The sequence below is a fragment of the Hemicordylus capensis genome, chromosome 2, assembly GCF_027244095.1.
Source record: "Hemicordylus capensis ecotype Gifberg chromosome 2, rHemCap1.1.pri, whole genome shotgun sequence".
Classification (NCBI taxonomy): domain Eukaryota; kingdom Metazoa; phylum Chordata; class Lepidosauria; order Squamata; family Cordylidae; genus Hemicordylus; species Hemicordylus capensis.
Window position 1 is genome coordinate 319,946,067 of NC_069658.1, and position 22,575 is coordinate 319,968,641.

Sequence of the window (22,575 nt, forward strand, 5' to 3'; positions counted from 1 at the left end):
CAGTTACACATGCTCTGATACCCACTTGCTTAGATTACCTCAGTGCATTGTACGTGGAGCTGCCTTTTGAAAGCAGTCCGGAAACTGCAGTTGGTACAAAATAGGGCTGCAAGATTATTAACTGGGAATGGGCTTCGTCAGCTGCACATTCTCCCAGTCAATTTCCAGCCCCAATTGAAAGTGCTGGTTTTAATCTTTAAATCCCTAAATGGCTTAGGACCAGCTTACCTGAGAGAACACCTTGCTTCATATGTCCGGACTTGGACCATAAGACCTTCTTTGGAGGCCCTGCTCCAAGTGCTCCTGCCAAACAATGTAAGCTGGGTGGCTACTAGGGAGAAGGCCTTTTTGGTAGTTGCACCCCATTTATGGAACAGTCTCCCCCAGTGAGGTTCACTGGATCCATAACTTGTCCTTTCAGATGCCAGGTTGAAACCTTTCTGTTCACTCAGGCTTTTTTAAATTGATTTTTTAAAAAAAAGTTTTTTAAATTTTTTGGTATTACATTTTATGTGTGCATGCGTGTTGTGATTTGATGTGTTTTAATTGGATGTTTTAATGTTGTGTTGTGAGCCACCCAGAGAACAACTTGTTATGGGGCAGCTAATAACTGAAGGCTAATAACTGAAGTTGTTTATTTATTATTATTATTATTATTATACACAAGATTTCAATTGCAGGAAACTGCCTGAGCTAAATGCAGATTTTAAAGGCTAAATAAAACAATAGACTTGTGACACAGCAATTTCTCCAAGTATGTACAAAGTAAAGGTCATTTTATGTTACTTCTGACATGGAGGAGTTCTGGCATGGAGGAATTATATGCACACATGGGGATAAATAACGTATGCAGCCAAAACTTTGCTTATTGTTTCTGTTGCAGCAGTTTCCACTACCACAGTAGCAACAGCAAGCAAAATTACAGGCAAATGTGTAATTTGAATCCTACATCGGTTGCAGTTCCTGCATATCTTCATCTCTTCCTGTGAAGCTCCTGCTCTGTTGGGTCAATGAATACAAGCTATATATTTTACCTTATATTAGAAAGTACTTAAAATGGATTAAAAGTTCACAGTGAAGGACTACGACTCAGTGAAGCACATACGTCTGGACCATGGCTTGTAATAATAGTGATACCTATTAGTATATTAGAATATAGGGGACTAGAGAGAGGGCCTTTTTCATTGTGGCCCCTCAACTTTGGAACACCTTTCAAGAAGAGCGTCAACAAGCCTCCTCCCTTAGTGTCTTTAAGAAACAACTGAAGACGTATCTTTTTAGAGAGGCTTTGTAATATCTTATCCTCTGCTTTTAACTGGTAGGTTTCTTAGTGTTTAGTTTTTAATTGATAACGTTTAATTCAGTTAAACTTATTTTACTTGTGGTTTTAGTCTGTTTTAAAAAAAACTTTAAAACCTTCTTTAAAATCTTCTGTTGAGTCTATTTTATTAATATTGTAAGCCACCCCAAGCAGTAGCACATTGAAGGGGTGGGATAATTAATAACAACACTAATAATAAAATAAATAATAATAATAATAATAATAAAATCACCATTAGCCAATTACAAAAAGCAACTTTACTGGGAACAGCCTATATTCTATAATATAGACGATAGCTATATAATATAATATATAATATAATATAGACAATATCTATAACAACAGCAACAACACTGATAATAAAATCCAGCCATCCCAGGTCCTTGGGAAGGACTCGATGACTGGATAAAACAAACCAGTCAATAACACCTGTCTGACTGTGTAAACAACAACAATAACAACAATATGTGATAATTATATATCCTGTGTTGCTGACTTTCTATGTAGCTCTATAGTGAATTATCATACAACTCAGTTTTGGTGCCTTCCTATACTATTAACTTACACTTTCTAAATGGAAAGAAATTAAACTATAAAACTGCATAGAAATAGAACCAGTCAGACAAACAATTGTGTCAAATTTCAGTTTATTTGTATTCAGAAAGTTAGCAAGAGAAACATTACAGTGCTCTGAAATACAAACACACCATTATTTTCTGGCAAGAGGATAGTTATTGTCAAAGATCTGTGATGGTGCAATGAAATTGGCAAGTTTTCCCATCTGTTAAAAGTATCCATCAGGTGTAGAAGCAGTGTTTGATTACAGGTGCCATTACATTCATGATTAGCAAACAAAATTAAATTTGACACATCTTAAAAAGACAAAAATGTAAAAGTTATCAGAAGGGTCATTAAATAATTGTTAGCAGCATAGGCAATAAAATACATCTTGTACAAAGAACATTGCACTTTGACATAGCACAAGCATCTTTTGTTTCTGTTATTTACACATTATTGTTTGTATAGCAAGATATATATATGTACAAAAAACACAGTGGAAACATAACAGCCCTAAATGAGAGTATGTCTAGTATTGACTCCTTTATTTCCATACAGTTGCCTCGGATGCTTAATTAGGAATCCTGAATATAGACTGTTACATAAAAATAGAGTTTTAAAAATTCCAGTTTGACATTTTAGCAGATTACATTACACTATTAAAAACTCTTCACTGAACAAGGGAACTGTAACGGTGATGCACAAGTAAGCTTCAATGCCACACTATGGTGCTGTGAAGAGAATCCTGACCCCCACTTATTTCAATCAATACTGTGCTTTTAATTCATCATCTACAGTCTGATTCACCCTCAGCTCTGCAATAACTAAAATATTTATTTAAAAATAAAAATGTAAATAGAACTACCCAGTGAGCTCCAAAGGCAGCTCGCGACCACATAAGATCTCCCACTGCCTAGCAAGCAGTGAGATTAGTTTCTCACGGCTTTCTGGACTTGGGATAAAAACACACCACAGGACCTCTCGACTGCCATCACCCTCTTGTGTTGTCTGTCCTTTAGGAAAGCTGAGAACATTGCCAAAGTGATCCAGGGTCAGGTTCTGCATGAGGTCTTGATTCTGAATATCATCAAACACAAACGTGAGAGCCTGAGGATATGTTTGGTATCCCATGAGCACTCGATCCAAATCACGGATCCGTCTTCCATCTGCAAGGTGATACTTGTCTGTCTTTGGTGGCTCCTTAGCAAATTCTGGTAACGGGTAACTGATGTAATCCTCATTGAAAAGAAACAAATCTGAGCTGGTTAAGATAAGTGTCTTGGGCTGAAGTGAGCTGTTGGGTTGAGCAGTTCCTTCTGCAGTATTCACTTGAAATGCCAACACATAGAGTAGAATATTCAGAGAGTGGAGATTAGCAACACACTTCATCTTCTCTGCTACTATAAAGGCAAGGTCCCCAATTTCTTCTTCATTGGGATATATAAACTTCACTTTGCTAGAATGAATCAGTTCATAATTCTCCATTTTTCCTGCAAGCATAAATACACATGACTTACACTTTGTATGCTTATTAAAGAGTTTTCTACCAAGGCAGCATATAAAAAGTTAGGTTTATTTACACTTTACAGTTAAAGGCAGGTTCTCCTATTGAGCATTCAACCAGACAAGAGCAGATTTGGTCAAGGGCTGGAATACAGAGCATAGCACAGGGCCTAAGGAACTGAGCTGAGAACCAGAAGTCCCAATTCAAATTTCATCTCTGCCATTTATTTATTCATTTGTTTGTTTTATTGTTAAATTTATATACCGCCTTTCAATAAAACAATCCCAAGGCGGTTTACAGCAAAATTGCCATGAACTCACCAGGCAACCTTAGGCACGCAATTCGATCTCAACCTCAGCAATTATGTGGCTAATACTGGCTTACCTTACAAGGATTACTAAAAATAATGTGTAAAGCAATTTAATAGTCTAAACAAGTGCTAACTATTAATATGTTGTAAGTTAATCTTTTCAGAAAACAAAGTAATTGCTGAGCAATTGTTTCTTAACTTCTCTCTTTCGTTCTTAGAATTTATTCCGATGAAAAGTCAGAATTGCAATTGCCAGCAAAATCTGCCACCCTCTGTGCTTTTCCAGTTATGTTCTGTTTTTATTTGGTAGGCCAGAAATTGCAAATGGCTGATCTACCCATCAGAAAAGTCACATGGTGCAGAGGACCTGGGACTGTACTACAGACATGTAGTTGGGGAAATTACATTTGAGAACTCTCCCATGCAAACTAAACAACTCTCCCCCCACAAAAAAACCCCACCACCACCCCACCTCTAGAGAAAAGTGACATGTTAGAAGGCTATGCCAGAGTCCTTTTGCCATGCTATTTTTCTATGTGCCACACTTTTTTTTTTACATGGGGAAAGGGAAAGATAACAGTCTTAATGGATACTGAATATAAATTTCAGCACTAAAACCCATATTGGGAAGAGGCAATTCACTTCAATTCCTTTATCTATTTCCAGATTCCCAGCAGGTCATATAACTCCCATCCCTAAATCCATAGAAGAGCAGGAAAGCTAGAAATCCCTTTCAGAAATGCTTTTCAGAGTTTAAAATCTGGCTATCCCTGGGTTCTCTCAGCAACTCATTGAGAGAGAACCTTGTATGCATGATATATCAATGGGCAGAATGTCTTTTGAAGCCTTAACATAAGGACAGTCACGGAGAGTTTAACTCTATTAAAATTGAATTCATACAAAAGGAAAGATAATTCAGTGCCCAATTAATACATCAGCTGCTCTTCTGTATCGATTTCTACTTCACTGACTACACAGCCCAAAGGATTATCAGCTGAATTTCAATGGCAGACTCTTTATTATAAAAGTGAGAATGATCTACCAAGCAGGATACATTGTGAATTGGTTCTACTTGATGGAGTTCTAAAAATGATTGCAGTGAGGACTGAATAATTTCATTCTATTCAAATCTGGACATTCAAAATCCAGGTTTTCATATTGAAATAATAGTTTTAAAAGTCAAAATACAAGAGGACCTTGTTAATTACAGATCTAGCACTTGCAGTTTCGCATATCTGCAGGCAGGTAATTGGCACTCAATCTCAGTACAGAGGAGAAAAGAATGGGAGGCAAGGGTTAAATCCATGTATCCATGGGTTAGGGTGGCCTACTTTGTTCTGAGGATCCCCCGCGTTCCATCAATGCCCCAAGAGGAAAAAGTAGCCAAAAATCAGGTCATTTTCAATTTTTTGGCCACCTTTTTCCTATTGGGGGGGCACTGATGGAACGTGGGGGGCCCGTGGAGCAAAGAAGGGCACTTTATTTGACATTTTTCATTGTTTTAAGCCATTTTGATCTTGTTTCCCCGCCCTTTGGAATCTAACCCTGGATTCTCATTGCCCCAGTGCCTCAGGATTCGTGGTTCCAGTATTCGTGGCACTAGCAGAGAACAGAACTCCCGTGAATACCGAGGTTTTCCTGTATGTGCACATTTTAAAGTATATTACATGAATGTTTATGTCTCTTGTCAAGTTGCTGCTGCATGGATATGCCACTGCCATATCAGGAATGCCCTGGCATGGTCAAGCCATTCATTTCAACTGGAGGTCTTCCTGTGCTGGAGGCCCTCTTTGCTCGGTTGGCAGTAAGTATTCTGGTACGAAAAGGATTTCAGTCTTAGTTTTAGCAATTTTAAAACAAGGAATACATACAATTTTTCTACCTAAATGTCTTCAGTATACTGCCATTTTACATTCTGAATTTCTGTTATTAGTCAAAAAATGTGCAAACACATCATATAGGATTCTTCAGAACAGTATGGCTAAAGATACTCCCATGACATAACATAGTCATAATTTTTACCTGTATTTTTCTTTCCAAATTCAGAATAAAAGTCTTTATCTACTGGCTCTGGAGATGGTGTCCTTGCCAGTAATGAGAGCACTGCCATGAGGTGCTGAATAAAGGCATGAGTACTGTAACTGTCTCTGGTCAGGCAAGTTAATATATGTTCTGCTGAATGTCCTGAATAGAAGACCAAGCCAAAATTGTTAATGACACTGTTACTATTTTTGACTTTTTCAGTAGATGCCCATTTTCAGGGGCAAAAACCCAATAACTTTACAAAATAAGCACACTTTTGCAGAAGAAAATCTAAACAACTGGCAACCCACTAGGGGTTGCATGCAACTTTATGCTGCGGTGGCACTTCGCTGAAGAACTCATGTGTGGTGCCAGCACATACATAGTGTCTGTGCATGTGTTAACGCCATGTGTGTGGTCAGAATGGTGTTTCTGATCATGCAAATGGCCCTGTGCATGCTGGCGTAGTTCTTGGGTCAAGTACCGCCGCAGCACGAAGCTGCATGCGGTGGCAGAGAGTAAGACCTCGTCTGAACCAGTTTGGTGCCAAACCTGTGCATGCACATCCCTGCAACCCACCCCCTACCCTAGAAAAACAGGCTGCTTACCTGTAAGGTGAAGTTTAGGTGATCTGAGATCATCCACAATGTGGATTCTGTGCCTGCACAGTAGTCCCCACAGAAGGATTTGATAGCTTCCCAGAGTGCACTATAGTTCTGCCCTTCTCATGCAATGCACACTCGGTATCTTTTGTGGCACAGCACCCTTTGGCTCAGTTCCTGGAAGACTTGATGTCTTGCAATGAATGATGAGATAAGTAAATGTATTTAGAAGTATCTGAATAGTGGGGAGGTTGGGTGGGTGTTAATGATCCCAGATTACCCAAAGACCACCTGTTACAGGTAAGCCACCTGTTTATCTTTGAGGTGATCCAGGATCCTTCACAACATGGGTGACTAGCGAGCTCACCAAGAAGGATGAGTCTGCATGAAGCTAGCCTTAGCCACTGTTCAGATATTTATAGCATAATGCTTGATGAAAGGTAAGTTGGAGGACCAAGTAGCCACTTTACAAATGTCTATAAAACTTATTCTAGACATATGAACTGCAGAAGTAGCCATTGCCTTGGTGGAAGGGGCTTTTGTTTGTAGCAGAGGAATATTAGTTTCACTAGCCAGTGTGGCAGTTGTGGTCTAAAGATAGGATGTCCTTTGTTTTGACTGTTGAAGTCCATGAGACTTCCAAAAGGACTTAGTTCTGTTCACATAGAACAAAGGTGACCTAACATCCAGAGAATGTAACTGCTCGAGAGTCATGTCAGGCTTCATAAAGAAGGAGGAAGCAATGTACTTGTTGATGTGAAAATTGGACACTATCTTGGGGGAAATGAAGGGTCAGTCCTCATTACAACCTTATCTACAAAGAATCTGGTATAAAGAGAGTCAGTTCTTAAGACAGTTAGCTCAATGACCCGCCTTGCAGAGGTGATAGCCACTAACAAGGCTGTGTTGAGGGTAAAGAGCTTAAGCAACGCTGAAGCCAATGATTCAAAAGCAGCTTCCAGCCGAGTGGAGAGAACCAAAGAGAGGCTCAAAGGCTCAACAGGTTTCCGTACTGGGGGAAACAAATTAGTAATGCTCTTAAGGAATATTTTGGAGTTCAGGTGAGAAAAAAAGGGTCTTAGCATCCCAGCCTGAGCGTACTGCTGAGGGAAAAGTCATATGTGCTTTAATAGATGACTCAGAAAGGCCTGATTACTTTAGATAGGTAAGCTGGAGCCTTACACATTGGCTTTGAGTGCTGATGGTCAGGTGAAATAGAAGTTGACAATGTCGACAGTAATGGGGATTGTAGTATCGGACTTGGAGGATGCAAAGCTTTTTTGTACAAGCCCTCAAACACAATTCTTACTCTTTCTGGTTTGCTTACAGAAAGACAGGCAATTTTTGCAACATCAGATGCAATGCAACAATGTGGCCTTCCCTAAGCAAAGCAAACATCAATCGTGTTTATGAGAAGACAGGAGCATCCCACCACAGGAAGGACACTTTTTAAAAGTTTTCCTAGCGTCAGGCCAAAATTAGAAGGAAATACAGTTTAAAATGTTAAGCAAAGAGTAAACTTCAACAAACCATGGTCAAAGTCTATGAAATCCAGCAAAAACAACTTTCTGTTTCTTTCTGGGAACTGAGTACAACCACGGAGTGAGTCCTAAGTGAGCACATGCAACAACAGTCAAGAAAAACTGAGCCAAAGGGCATTCCACCCCACAGATACGAAGCACACGTTGTGCATGAAGGGTGAAGCTACAGAGCGCTCTGGGGAGCTGGAGACTACTGTGCAGGTGTAGAACCCACTTTGTGAAAGATCCCGGATCACCTCAAAGATCAAATACTGCTCTCTTTAAACAAGTTCTAGAATAAGTTTTAAAAGCCTATGGTTCTCAAACTATTGACTAGATTCTAGATCCCCAGTCTTGGGCTACTTCTGTGCTACAGATCCATTCAACTATGCATTTTTAGTGCTTGCAACAGCAATGTTCAGGCATTCATGGATGTCTCCTCTAAGTTTGGTTCCTCCCCACCAAACATACACATTTTTCAATTACTCATAACCAAGATAAAATGTCTCAAGGAAACTCAGGCTCTAGATCTCTGGCAGATGTCAAAAACTCTGAAAACTACTGAGTCAAACAACTGAACTCAATGGACTCCATAGTTTTTGCTCCATGACCACTATGGCATACATATCACACTGGAAACGGATAATGCTACAAGAGATTTTGTAGTTAAGAGGGAGAATGCTTTTTCTTCCTTTTAAAAATTATTTTCTACTCTGGAACTCTCACACATGGCTTGTTTCAAACAGGCTGGGCGGGGTGGGGGAGAAAGAGACGAGGCCTAAAGGCACAGAGGGACATCAAAACATGGTGAAAACATAAATAAAATTTTATTTCATTTGCAGCATTTAGTAATCCAGAAGTATGATGCATGAGGACAATTTTCACCAATCTCCTTCCACAGACGCGCTTCCTGTAAACAGGAAGTAGGTCTCTGAGGGAAGCACCTTTTTCTAGGTTGCAGGGAGTGCTTCTGGCAGGAGGTGGGATCACTGATAATTGTACCCTCCATGTACACAGCACAAGTCTGGATTATAAATGCGGTGGAGGTGTTTTACATGAGGCAGCTCTGCACTGTTAGCAAGAATATCGGGGGGTGTGTGTGCACGTTTCAGAGTGCACCATAAAATAAAGTTTGAGTCTTGAGACTGAGTGCACTTCTACACTGTTAGTGAGGATGCCCTTTTGGGACAGAGCTCTAGTGTCTTTTTCAAGTAAACCATGTTGTGAACTTTTGTGGAAAAGTGGGCAATTTATATTAGTTATAATCATCACAAAAGTAAAAAGGCATAAAATGTAGTTACTACTACTACCACTAAATATTTATATACCATTTCCCAACAAAAGTACTCAAAGTGGTTTACACAGAAAATGAACAAAAGAATAAAACAGACAAACATGGTTCCCTGTCCCAAAAGAACTTGCAATCTAAAAGGAAATATTATAAGATAGACACAAGTAATAGCCACTGCAGGACTGCTGTGCTGGAGATGGATTGCAGTTATCACGATGACGATAGCTTGGAGAATATTAGCATTGAAACTGAGCTGCAACCGTGGCAAAGCATTATTTATTATTTACAAGCACCACAAAATTAGTGTAAAAGGATCTGAAACTAAGAATTCAAATCACAACCTAACAGATACAATGATACAATAGATACACTTAAACAACATCTAATCAAAAGAAAACTATATAGTCCATAACATATGCCAAAATGACAGCAGCCCGGTGATATGCTGTTTCGAACCACTTCATTAATGTATAATGTCCATGTATATGTTTGCATTGTCTCATGAACATCAACCATATCTTCACTGTGACTCCAGAACCATGTTGGGAAAAACTTTTGAAGTCATGGAATAAATCCTCTTCATGAGGAACTTCAAATCTTCTCTTATGATGCAACACATCCAAATTCTTTTGTAACCTTTTCCCAGAGACTTTTTAGGAGTCAGTGAAGATATGAATGTATCATTGGATTTGTTGTGTTGTGATTTGAATTATTTATTATTTATACAGCACTATAAATGTATAGGGTGCCTTACAATATAAGCAAAGACAACAGGAGTTGTACAATCTAAATTTTGACTGGGCTGGGGTGGAGGACCACAGGAGGAGGAAAAAGGAAACAGGTACCTACCAACAAGTCGAAAATATTGATCAAAAAGTCCAACATTCACCGAGTGCAGATCATTTAATTTGAGAATTAAGCAGCAAGAGAGGTGGAAAGAGGTAAATTCATAGTCCAAGAGACTTTTGTTCCAAAAATCTATTGAATAGACATAGTAATTAAGATAGTTAGACTTAGAAATAATTTTATGCAGAAGAACGAAGTACTGCCACCCATTTTGGACTCCATTCACCATTAGTTTATAGCCATGGAATCTATCTAGCACTTCGCTTGAGTTTATTAAAATCAGCTTTCCTGAAATCAAAATACATGTCTGACTATGTAGCTTTCCACAAAAATCAAGCATTTCAGCATTACAGAGTCACTGTCCCTCAATGTTCCCACTGTTTCAATCTCATTTCCCTGCTGTTTAGGATCAAGCCAATGATAGTCAATCCCTTTGTTCCTTCTCCCAACTTCTGAAAGAGGAAGTTGTTTGGAATTTGTAGACAATTAGATCCTTAGCTGAGTTGTCTCCCAACAGATAGGATAGTTGAAGTCCCTCATTACGATTCATTCTTGCTTCATGGAAACATCTCTGATCTGTAAAACACCACAGATCTCTTCCTTCCTGTCATCATCTCTCTTGGTATGGCAGTCTGTAGTAGACCAACTAAAATACTGTTTTTATTTCCTTCTCCATTTATCTTTACTGAGAAGCTTCCCACTGGACATCCATGTTCCATCTTACATTTCTGTGTAGGTGTACAGGTTTTTGACATAATGCTAATCCCCCTTCCTTTCTATCACATCTATTCTTTTTGAACAAATTATTTTTATTTATACATTTTTATACTGCCCTATATACAAATCTCTGGGCAGTTTACAGTTTCAAAACACAAATAAAACATTAAATAAACTAAAAGAGTTTAAAATAGAAATAAAAATAACTTTAAAATTTACAAAACTTTAAAAAGTATGGACTAAAAGCCTGATTAAACAAGCATGTTTTCAGATTTTGCTTAAAAACATCCAGAGATGGGGAAGCTATAAATTTGTTTGGGAGCAAGTTCCAAAGTTCTGGGGCAATCCTAGAAAATTGTGGCAACTGCAAATGGACCCCCCTCCCCCGATGTTCTTAACAGATGGCAGGGTTAATGGCAAAGGCATTCTTGGATCCAAGCCATTCAGGGCTTTACACGTAATAACCAACACTTCATTATTCACCCAGAAATGTATTGGCAGCAAATGTAATTCTTTTAGAATGGGAGTAATGTGGTTTCTTCAGGTAGTCCCAGAGACCAACCTGACTGCTACATTATATACCAACTGCAGTTTCTGGACTACATACAAAGGCAGTCCAATGCAGAGCACACTGCAGTAGTCAAGCCTGGATATTATCAGCTTGTGCACACTGTTTTAAGATAGTTTATCTCCAGAAATGGATGTAGCTGGCATATCAATTGAAGCTGATAACAAGCACTCCTGGTCACTGCCTCAACCTCAGAAACCAGGGAGGACTGGGTCCAGAAGTACTCCCAGATAAGGATGTGCACAGAACCAGCAGCTGCCAGTTTGAAGGGGGGGGGGTAGCTTTAAGGACTGGAGAGGGTGCTCTTACCACCACCAGCAGCAGCGTTTTCCCTGCTGGCACTGTGTGCAACATCGGTCCCGCAGGGCGGCAGCAGACCTCCTTGCTGCCCTGGTGCACTGTGAACCTGAACTGGCCAGAAGTGCCTGGTGCACATGCCAGGCTCTTCTGGTCCACAATGCACTGGGGCAGCAAGAAGGTATGCTGCCGCCCCGTGGGACCGATTTTGCACACAGCGCCAGTGGGGAAAACGTGTGTGTGGGGGGGAGCACTGTCCACCGCCCTTAAAGCTATCCTCCTCACGTTCAAATTGAACTAGTTCAGAGATCCGTAAAAGGGCCTCCAAACCGGTTCCGTGCACATCCCTTCTCCCAGGCTATGTGCCTACTCTTTCCAGGTGAGTGTAACCCTCTCCAGAATTTCACCAAGCTATACTCTTCAATTGCTATATTCCAATTCTAGGAGTTATTCCATTAAGCCTCAGTTATTCAGTCTTATTTACTTCCCTGCACCTGGAGCACAAACTCATCTTGTACCATACTCTATGCATTTGTGTACAGGTATCACAAGTCCAAGTTATCATGCTGCATATGAACCATCATACAATGAAAGTGAGGAACACAGACCATGGAGCTGGGAAGGCTACTGATCACCTCTTCTAATCTAAAGTGTTTTTATCAGTCGTCCTCACAAATTTTATGTTATCAAATATTTTTTAATTAAAAAATTAAATACTGTGTTTACTATTTAAATGCTGTATTTAAATTTTCTACCTTACCCAAATGGTGCTCATTAGTATGAGTCACAGAATCATCCAACAGAAAATAGATAGCTTTTGTTGAGAGTAGTACACAAGCGGTTAATTCCATATCAGGAACTTTATAAAACAGAACAGACGACCACATGAGATGCCTCAGCTCTTCATTTTCCACCTATAATATCAACAATGCAATTAATTAACTACTAAAGTATGGCCTTGCAGATTCTCCCTCAGATAGGAAAGAAAAGGCTTACCCCCCGTAGCTGAATTATAGTGAAGGTAGGAAGCTGCCATATACTAAGTAAGACCATTTGTCTGTCTAGCTCAGTATTGTCTACACAGACTGGCAGCAGCTTCTCCAAGGTTGCAGGCAGGAATCTCTTTGAGCCCTATCTTGGAGATGCCAGGGAGGGAACTTGAAACCTTCTGCTCTTCCCAGAGTAGCTTCCTAAGGGGAATATCTTACAGTGGTCACACATCAGGTCTCCCAATCATATGCAACCAGGGCAGACCCTGCTTAGCAAAGGGAACAAGTCATGCTTGCTACAGGACCAGCTCTTCTTCCATACATCAGGGGGCTGGTTCCTCTCCTTCCTCTCTCTCTCTTTCCCCTTCCTTTTCACTTATCTTTTTCTCCTTCTTTCCTTTCTTCCTCCTACTCATCCTTCTCTTTCCCTCCCTCCCTCCTCTTTCTTTTATTTTCTTTTTTCTCCCTCCTTTCTGCCACTTGCTCATCTTTCTCTCCTTCCTTCCTTCCTTCGATACAGGGAATAGTTATGGACACCCTAGAATAATTATATGGATGCTCTAAGATAATTTAGTTGCTCTACTACAAACAAAAATCAAGTTGAAGACAGATCATCCTGGAGAGAATCTATCTATGTGGTCGCTAAGAGTCGACACCGACTTGACGGCACTCAATCAATCAATCAACTACAAACAACATAGCTGCTTCTTCTTTTAAATAAAACTTGTATTTTGCAAAAACCTAGCTGTACCACTGGGGCTGGCTTGGGCTGAGTGGCTGGTGAAAGGCAGGTGCCCAAGGTAAGCAGGGAGTGGTGCTCAAAGGCGCAGAGTAAGAAGAGGAGTGATGGGGACCCACAGCCTTGCTTGTGCTTCCTCCTTTCCCTTGGGGTGTTGTATCTCCTTTTGTTTCTTTAACAGTAGATTAGAGGAGATGCTGCACATGTTGGATAACTGTGCATTTCTGGGGTGGGGTTTGTTTTTTTTGTAATGATATGTACATAATCAAGCAAGCAGAGCCTGTTGATGAGTATTTATTTATTACATTTATATCCCACTCTCCATCCAAGGAGCCCTGTGCATTGTTTTTTTAAAAAAGAGACTTATAACCACCTAGAGACTTCAGTAGTGGGTGGTAAAAAAAATGTGCTAAAAAAAAAAAAATGTGGCTCAGCCGCCAATGGTGTTCTCATGTGGCTTATCATTTTTATTTTGTTTCTCATATCATACATCACACTACAAATCTAGAGTTTGCAGGCTTCTTTTTGCTTATGGCAGTGGTTCTCAAAGTTGGGTCCCCAGATGTTGTTGGACCATCATCCCCAGCCACAAAGTTGTTGGTTTTTCCCCCTTCCAGGAGGAGGAAGGGGGGGGAAAGCAAAAATTAGTTGGCTTTGCTAGTTATAATCCTGTCTCTACCTCTAGTACCACCTACAAGTGGCTGCACCTCCAATGCTCCCACAATCAGCTCCGCCTCTTACTGCCTCTGGCCCTGCCCATCACCTTTCCTGCCTAGCGCCCACCCAGTCCCAAGAGCCAGCAGCCACCACTGGACACGCCACTGCACAGTGTATAGCACTTCCATCATCTTTGAATGTCATCAGCTTTTGTTTCAGTTTAATGATTGCGACTTCAACATTATAGAGGATGACTCTTCTTTATCACCACCATCTTCATCGTGGAACAGAAGAACTAAAGTTTCACAAAGTTACACTCCCCCTGCTGGCTTGAGCTATGGTTCTCAAGCTGGACTGCAGATAAGTAGGGATGTGCATGAAGCGTTTCGTGCACATCCGGGATGGCGGAGAGCAGTCAATTTAACAGGAGGAAGGCAGGTCTTACCTGCCCCTCTGCTGCAGCATGGCACTATTTGCTGGGCTGTCTGTTTGAAAAAGCCATGCTGCTCTGGCTGCATCAGTTCCCGGTTCCCTGCAGCCTATGGGCAGCGTCGGGAAGGAAATGGCATCTGAGCATGTGCGGATGCCATCTTGAGTGGTCAGCACGTGAAATTCACAAGTCCAACCCACAGAATCTTTCTCTGTGTGTGTGCATGTGTTTAGCAAAAATACATTTCCTTGTAGCCTTTCTAAAAACAGTGGCTATCTCGAGATGTAAGAGGGCACGACCCCTTCTGCATCCTGTAATTCAAGCACCGGACCCACCTTTGGAACTGCTTTGCTTAACATTTACATTCAGTTGCTAGTAAACACAGCTTCCATGCTGCAAACAAAGATATTCCAGCTTGCCATTGGAAATCCACCCACCCTCCCTCCCCTGGCTTACAAGGGAAGTGGGAAGTGCTTCCCAGCCCAGCTCCCCTTGGTCAAGTCTTTCTTCAAGAAATTTTGCCGCCTAGCAGATGGAAAGGAATGCAGTGAAGAGACCACTGGCTGGTGCCAAGCAGGGACCATGCACCTGCAATCCTGCCATTTGTGGCTTGATTTGCTCTGCATTGGTCAATATTCTGAGATATTCCCTGTATCCCCAGGTTTATAACCACCTGACATAAGCATGTCCCAATTGTAGGCTTTTCAAGCAACCAAGGGGGTATCTTGGATGGATACAGACATATATAGTTTAATATGCACTCACACACCACCCTAACAGTTTTGATGCTCCTAAGAGTCAGTGAGGTCAAACAGTCTTTCTATGCGGTGATAACGATGATGAAAAACACACCACTGCTGATGGTGCTTATAGGATGGAAAAAAAAAAACACTACAGCTTGTACAAATGAAGTAAATATTGATAGCAATGGGAAAATCTTTACTACTGCTTAGCTTTCCCTAATTAATTTCAGGACAATCTAAAAAACAAACAGTCTTTCTAAATCCACAAGTATAAGCACTATCAACAAGTTGCTCAAGATCAACAAGTATAAGCATGATCTCCCACATACACAAAAAGGCACACACAAGGTTAAACGAGAAAGAAAAAGACCTTGAACATATCTTGCCTAGGACACATCACGCCTTTAAAAGCTTCCACAGAGTCTGTGGGTTTTTTGCAACTGACTAGCATAGCCATTGTTCCAGAATCTCTGCCATCAGGGACATCTCTGCCATGTATACAGTACCTCGGCAATGCTACTGTGAAAGAATTCCATAATGGCCTTTCCCTTTAGCCCAGCCACATACTGCAGAGATGAAGAGACTGTAAGGTGCACAGGTATCTGGTTCTCTTCAGTAATTTTCTGCATCAGAAATTCAGATGGATACAGAGATGAGAATGGCAAATGAGGCTTGCAAAAACTAGAAAAGAGATTAATAATACACAGTCAGGAACAAACTCAAATAAATTAACATGTATTGTTCACATAAGCAGCATTGCATATTTATTCTTCAATATATCAACCTCTCAGAAAGTCCTTAAAGATCTCTCGATGTGCACGGACCAGTTTGAACCACTGGCTGTTCAGCCGGTTCGAAGTGTGGGGAGGGGGGTCCTACCCCTCCCTCCACTCCCCCTCCCACCGCCAGCATTCCTTTAGCAAAGGCTCCTTCGGGGCGGCAGCATACCTCCCTGCTGCCCTGTCTTCTCTTTTCCAGGAAGCACCCAGCACGCATGTCGGGCGTGCGTGAGTGTGGCATGTGTGTGCACTGGGTACTTCCTGGTAGTTCCAACAAAAGAAGAGGGAGGCATTCTGCTGCCCCGAAGGAGCCTTTGCTACAGGAGCACTGGTGAGGGGAAAGCGGAGGGAGACGTAACTTCGCCCTCTCCCACCATTAAAATCAAACACACACCCTGCCTTCAAACTTCCCCTGCCCGGTTCTGTGCATACCCCTACTCCTATCAGCTTACCTATCCTCACTCACGTATTCTAAGTTCTGATGGGCCTTTTCTAGAGCTTGTCAATGCTCTCCCCTCTGCATTTTTACAGGACAAATTCCATAAAATTCCAGTTTCCCAGTGATTATGTCCATGTGGCTCTAATGAGGTTGAGACTGTTCATGCCCTTTTATGATGCATATTCTACTCTGATTCCCAGTTAAAATGGATTCAGCTCTTACTACTACTACTACTACGAATATTAATATACTGCTCTTCAACATAATTCTCAAAGCGGTTTACATAGAAAAACACATACTTAAAATACATTATACATACATTAAACAAAATTTCCAGGCTATCCAGATGAATTTTATGTCACGTATCTTTTAGCTGATAAATATTCTGCTATGTATTAAGTAGCAAAATTTTGTTTCTTAGCCACAAGGGCTTACTGCACTCTGGTAGCTTCTCCATGACTATGACCATGGTTCTGGAATCTTAAAAGTAGTATTCTAGTATTTTAGAAGTAATTGTTTTAGTATTGTTATCTCTGTTATTGATTACCTTATTATTATCTCTGTTACTGATTATTTTGTAGATTCTATCATTGCTTGTTTTCTGGTCTATGACCATAACAAAGTATAAGTAAGTTTACTTTTCATTCAACCTTTGTTAACACATTTATAGCAGATTCTGATCTTGCGTATTTCCGGGCCTGAATGATGCCATTTTAACACCCCCATGGATTTTAAGAACTCTTAACTAAAAGATATAATTCCCTTGCAAAATGCTGTACAGTAAACAACCAAAAGATATCATGTTGACAATTCATAGACTTCTTGTTGCTAGATTCTCAGTTCACTAAAGGCCTCTCTCACTAACAAGAAATGTTTACTATCATTGCATGTTTTGAGAAATTAGTTTCAAGAGACACTGCCTCTTTTCCAGTGCATAATACATACATTAAAATTGATCATCACCTTGCAGTTTGGCCATGTTTCTTAGACTCCAAGAGAGATGTTCTTACAGATTCTACATTGTTTGAATGTTTGAAAATGATTACAGTTTTGATGTCTTGCAGAAGTGTCCTCAGAAGACTATAGACTCTTAAAAAATGGAATTTCTCATGAGGTAGGACAAATACTGCTTTGACAAATCTGTAGCCAATGAGTAACTCCAGCACATGCCCATCTGAAAATGAACCTTCTTGTTGGGTAGAACGACTGGTGGGGTACAAAAGGACAGAGGCCAGTGGAATCCTGCTCAGCTTGAACATGCTCCTTGCATCCTTGGAGTCTATATATTTACCTGGCAGTACATTAAAGTCAACTTGAACAATATGCAAGTGTTGAGGTGTTAGAAATATCCAACAGGGATGAAACATGTAGTGGCTCTCTTCAGCAGATTTATGAAATGTTGAATAAAGTGCAGAATAACCAATATGTTCAGAACACGTTTTGTCATCGCCGGCCAATTCTGTCTGACACGTGGTTTTCTGAGCATCAGCTTTATCACAGCAGAAAAGATATGCAGGGAAGCAACCTTTTATTTCTGTGTTTTCAGATGAAATGTGATAAAACCCCATCAGCTGGTAGACAAATTCTTGCAAACTTGCTTTGCCACAATACAGTACAGAAGTTGCTAAAGCAGGCATGCAGCACTGAGAGCAACACCTATGTAAACAGGAGTAGAAATCTTGCAGATTCTGAGGGTCCGAAACCACAAACAAACAGGAGTCGCCGTTATTTACTTTGAGTGTCAAGCATATTTCTGGTATTAAAAAGCCAAATTCCGTAAGGTCAGAATATGGAAAGCACAGTGCTAGTTTCAAGGCAGAAAGAATATGTTGGCAGTTTCCTTTGGAATCTTGAGGAATCTCAAAGACAGCTATGACACTGCTAGTCAAGACCAAGCAGGAAGCAAACTGCCTGAGTCCTTTATGAACCTGAATAGAAAAACTCCAGAGAACTTTGACTATGTCTCCCTCTTCTGCTTTTGTGCTATCAGAAGTTGTTGGAACAATATTTGAAGTAGGGGTGAACTCAAAACCATGGTCTCCCTCATGAAGTCCCATCTCAAAGTAGCCATCTTCAGAATCAGCAAGTCTGGAATTGCTTGTAAGGTTCCCTGTGTGCTGAGTTTCCACTGAGAAAGGGTGCACACTTTCCACAGCCTCTGCTATCAAGGAAGAGAGGTGTTGCACAAAGTCCTGATTTGTGGCAGTGTACGACATACAAGTGAAAGGCAAGATGACAGTACAAAAAGGGCCTGCAAAGGCATCAGATTCTTCCTCTGAATTATGCAAGCTTTGGGTGGCAGTGGGGAGCAGGGGAGAGAGAAAGAGAGAGAGAGAAACACATATTAATCCAATTTTTAAAGAATAGTAATCTCTATTTCAAATTTCTCATTCTGGCACCACTTTGCTTATAGACCATATAGCATATTTAAGAAGATGGCATCTACGAGAAACATAGGCACATTGGTGGTTTGTATTATTTTGGACCAACGCTTCAAACATCTAACCTAAGAGTAGTAATACCACTGGGGAATGCTTTCCTTCAACATTCCTTGCAAGCCATGCAGAATCTGTGCTCAATCTATCTTGATCTCTCCATTTGCCCTACCTTTCTATTTCAGGAACTGTTTCCTTCACTTTCTGTTCAATGCAAAAGTGATGAATAGGAAGTGCAGAAAGCTCCCATGGAGATGACCCAGTAATCTTTACAAAGACTACAAAAGGAATTTTGACAGTGTCTTTCTCCTCTGCCAGCTCCACGTTTTTAAAACACATATCACAGTTTAATAGGTAGAAGTGGAACATCGCATCTCACTTACCACATGTGATGTGAATTTTCATACTTTTTAGAAAAATTCAATCGTGAAGCAGGCACCTTTAAAAAAAGGTATTAGGATAAATAAATTACTCTTTTAACATAACTTTATAACTTCAAACCATTTATTCCAAGGGTTTGTAATTATTTACTACATATATAGGCCTAAGTGCAAAACAATGTTAATTTAGGTTTATAGGTACATTTAGAGCAGTCAGGCTCAGCTGAATATGGACTGGATGTTTATATAATTCACTTAAATAAAAAATACTTTATTATACATCTCATAATGCTCAGCAAGTATAACATAACCTACAGTCTACAGTGACAAATTCTTGCCATAAATGGTGAACATATGAAGCTGCCTTATATCGTCAGACCATTGGTCCATATAGGTCAGCATTGTGTATGCTGACTGGCAGCACTCTCTAGGATTTGAGATACAGGTCTCTTTCAGCCCTTTCTGGAGTGCTAGGGACTGAACCTGAGACCTTCTGCATGAAATGTATGTTTTACCACCGAGCTATGGCCCTTTCCCTGTGCTTTTGTACCTTTAACAGCTGAATGTCAAGTGCAGGCTTGGTAACCTGGGCTCCTCCATTGGACTCCAACAATATTTAAAGGAGAAGCTGAGCCCACTGGATTTCTCTCTACAACACAGCATGTACAACAGATTTCTTTGGATCAAGAACCAGCAATTATTTGGAAAGGGAAACATCTTCATTAGCCATGATACAGATTCCTTATGTGATCTTTGCTGGATGGTTAAAAATTCAATACAATAAGCAGCTTTCCATAGGCTGGATAACTGATTTGATTCCGCCCCTCGCTCCACCTCTCCATTTAGCAGAAACCTTGCTGCATTCTTTCTAGGCTGGAATTCAGATACGGCAGCAATTGGTTCATGATACTGTAAATAAAGGGCCACAATTCCATTCACTTGAAGAAAAACACCATTACCTGACTTCCGCTTCCCAAGTCTGGTGTTTCAGAGCATCTTTTGGTAACTGTATGGCTTTTAGGAGTCAAACTACTTGATGAGAAACTGCTGACTGGGGCTGTTTTTCTACAAGTTATTTCTAGAACAGGTAAAGACAGCTCTTAAACATCACTGATGTGATATCAAGAAAGAAACAGATTACATATTCTTCAACTGCACATACAGACTGACAATAATATGATTTATTATTATGATTATTTACATTTATTTCCCGCTTTTCCTCCAAGGAGCCCAGAGCCGTGTACTACATACTTAAGTTTCTCCTCACAACAACCCTGTGAAGTAGGTTAGGCTGAGAGAAAAGTGACTGGCCCAGAGTCACCCAGCAAGTCTCATGGCTGAATTTGGGGATTTGAACTCTGGTCTCCCCGGTCCTAGTCCAGCACTCTAACCATTACACCACACTGGCAAATATTTGACAAATATTTAAGAAAAAGTTGTGTTTATTTTATTCACACATTTATATCCTGCCTTGCCCAGTGCTTGAAATGGCTCATATTTAATACATAATAAATGACAACCAATACATCACTTAATCTCCGTTTATTTTTGCAGAGCAGTGTACTGAATTACATAAAATTATTCAGATGGTTTAATCTATAATAATCTGCACCATTTATTTTCAGTGGAAGGAGAAATTCCATAAAACAAAGGAAAATTGCAGTCCCCGCCAAAGCAAACCGAGACAGCCTGTCATTTGCAAATGTCCTCTGGAGTATGTGAAGGGTCTAGATTGGGGTGCAGGTGATTCCAGATTAAACCATCTGAAGGAATGTATGCAATACAGTGTATGTAACACTGCCCTGCTAAAACTTAGGGTATAATCCAATTGTCTACTGCATCCTCCCTACCTTCTGCTGAGTGTGCAGCTATACACATGGGAGTTTCCTGCCAGCAATTCCCCTCTCCGTTCCCCTCCGCATGAGCACCTTTCCCCAAAGGGGAGAGACAGAGACCAAAGTTCCTACCACCATATAAGGGACCAATTGGATTTGCATTGGTATTTAAACTGCATATGCCTTTTAGTTTGAAATTCTTTCGCTAAGAAACTGAAATCCCCCCCAAACATAACCCAGTAAACACAGAAATAATTGTTTTAAACAGGAGACAGGTTTAAGTATTTTCAGCTACCAAGCTATATATAGTTATGAACACCTAGCTAAAAATTATTATACATGACAATACTCAAAAACAGATTGAGTAAAACTGATTAGGGCTACAGTATTAAACACAATTCCCAGGGAGTAAGCTCCACTGAAAATAGTGAATCAGCCTGTTCCTAATACAGTTTACTCAGAAGAAAGACCAACTGATATAAAATGAGAGTTGGTATGCTTAGAAGTACATCTTTAGAGTATTCTATATTACTGCCAATACGATTCAGCTTCAGAGTCTGACATTCCTTGTTAATATGTGCAACTAATAGACATGTATTCAGTTTATGAGCTGTTTGAAAATGTATCATTGTAACATCATACACTGGTAAATTCATCAGCAGAAAATCTTGCAACACACACCACACACAGTAGTCAGAAAAGGAAAAAACAAATCTACCAAACTGTGCTCCTAGCTAAAGGCAACAATTTTGAGGAAGCTGAAGCATTACTTGTACTTTTCTATTTCCTGCAAAAATATTTAAATGGTGCCTTTCCCATAGAAACAGTGACATGTGATATGATTGATGCTTTATGGAAACAGATGGTGTCATAAAAAACTTCAGTGAGTATTTATTTTAAAAAATGCCAGAATGCATACAGTTCTTGGAAGTTTCAAGCCCCGAAAGACTGGTAAATAGATGCAGTTGAACCAGGCTTTACAAAGCTGATGGTTACAAAAATAACTGTTTTATGAGATCTCTTTTGATAATCATTTTAATTATATATTACCCTACCACTAAAAAAAAAGTGCACTTTTTTTACCACTTTAAAAAAAAAGTACATTTGGATATTTGGAAAGGCGCTTGAAAATACTACCCACATTGAACAGCAAAAGAAGATAAAAGTGGAAGACAATGGCCACTTTATTGGTAAAGGTAAGGTAAAGTGTGCCGTCAAGTCAATTTCGACTCCTGGCGCCCACAGAGCTCTGTGGTTTTCTTTGGTAGAATACAGGAGGGGTTTACCATTGCCTCCTCCCGCGCAGTGCGAGATGATGCCTTTCAGCATCTTCCTATATCGCTGCTGCCCGATATAGTACCAACAGGGATTCAAACCAGCAACCTTCTGCTTGTTAGTCAAGCATTTCCCCGCTGCGCCACTTAAGGTGACTTGAAGATGACAGAAAACAAAGATTGAAAAGTTAGAAATAGCATAGATTAAGAGCCAAGTCTTGAAATGCTTCTCCTAAATTAGCCTTTCACAAATAATCAACTGCATAATATCATAATCATTGCCTTCTCAAACAAAATAATGTTGTGACATTCTTGAGAT

At 40.2% G+C, this 22,575-nt stretch overlaps 1 protein-coding gene across 4 annotated transcripts in view; it reads right to left on the reverse strand.

Moving 5' to 3' along the window:
* Positions 1–1,951: 1,951 nt before the first annotated feature.
* Positions 1,952–22,575, reverse strand: part of NISCH (nischarin) — a 59,549-nt gene continuing 38,925 nt past the window's right edge. For 2 of the 4 annotated variants that reach the window (XM_053294302.1, XM_053294303.1), the window contains 8 exons: positions 20,107–20,225; positions 19,151–19,206; positions 17,296–18,621; positions 15,621–15,795; positions 12,317–12,470; positions 9,978–10,106; positions 5,716–5,877; positions 1,952–3,369 (listed from right to left, as the gene is read on the reverse strand). In XM_053294302.1, coding sequence (XP_053150277.1) covers positions 2,741–3,369; positions 5,716–5,877; positions 9,978–10,106; positions 12,317–12,470; positions 15,621–15,795; positions 17,296–18,621; positions 19,151–19,206; positions 20,107–20,225 — 2,750 coding nt within the window. In that variant the 3' untranslated portion in view covers positions 1,952–2,740. Of the gene's footprint in view, positions 3,370–5,360; positions 5,507–5,715; positions 5,878–9,977; positions 10,107–12,316; positions 12,471–15,620; positions 15,796–17,295; positions 18,622–19,150; positions 19,207–20,106; positions 20,226–22,575 lie in introns of those variants that run through there. The other 2 variants (XR_008315809.1, XR_008315810.1) reach the window with 2 other exon arrangements.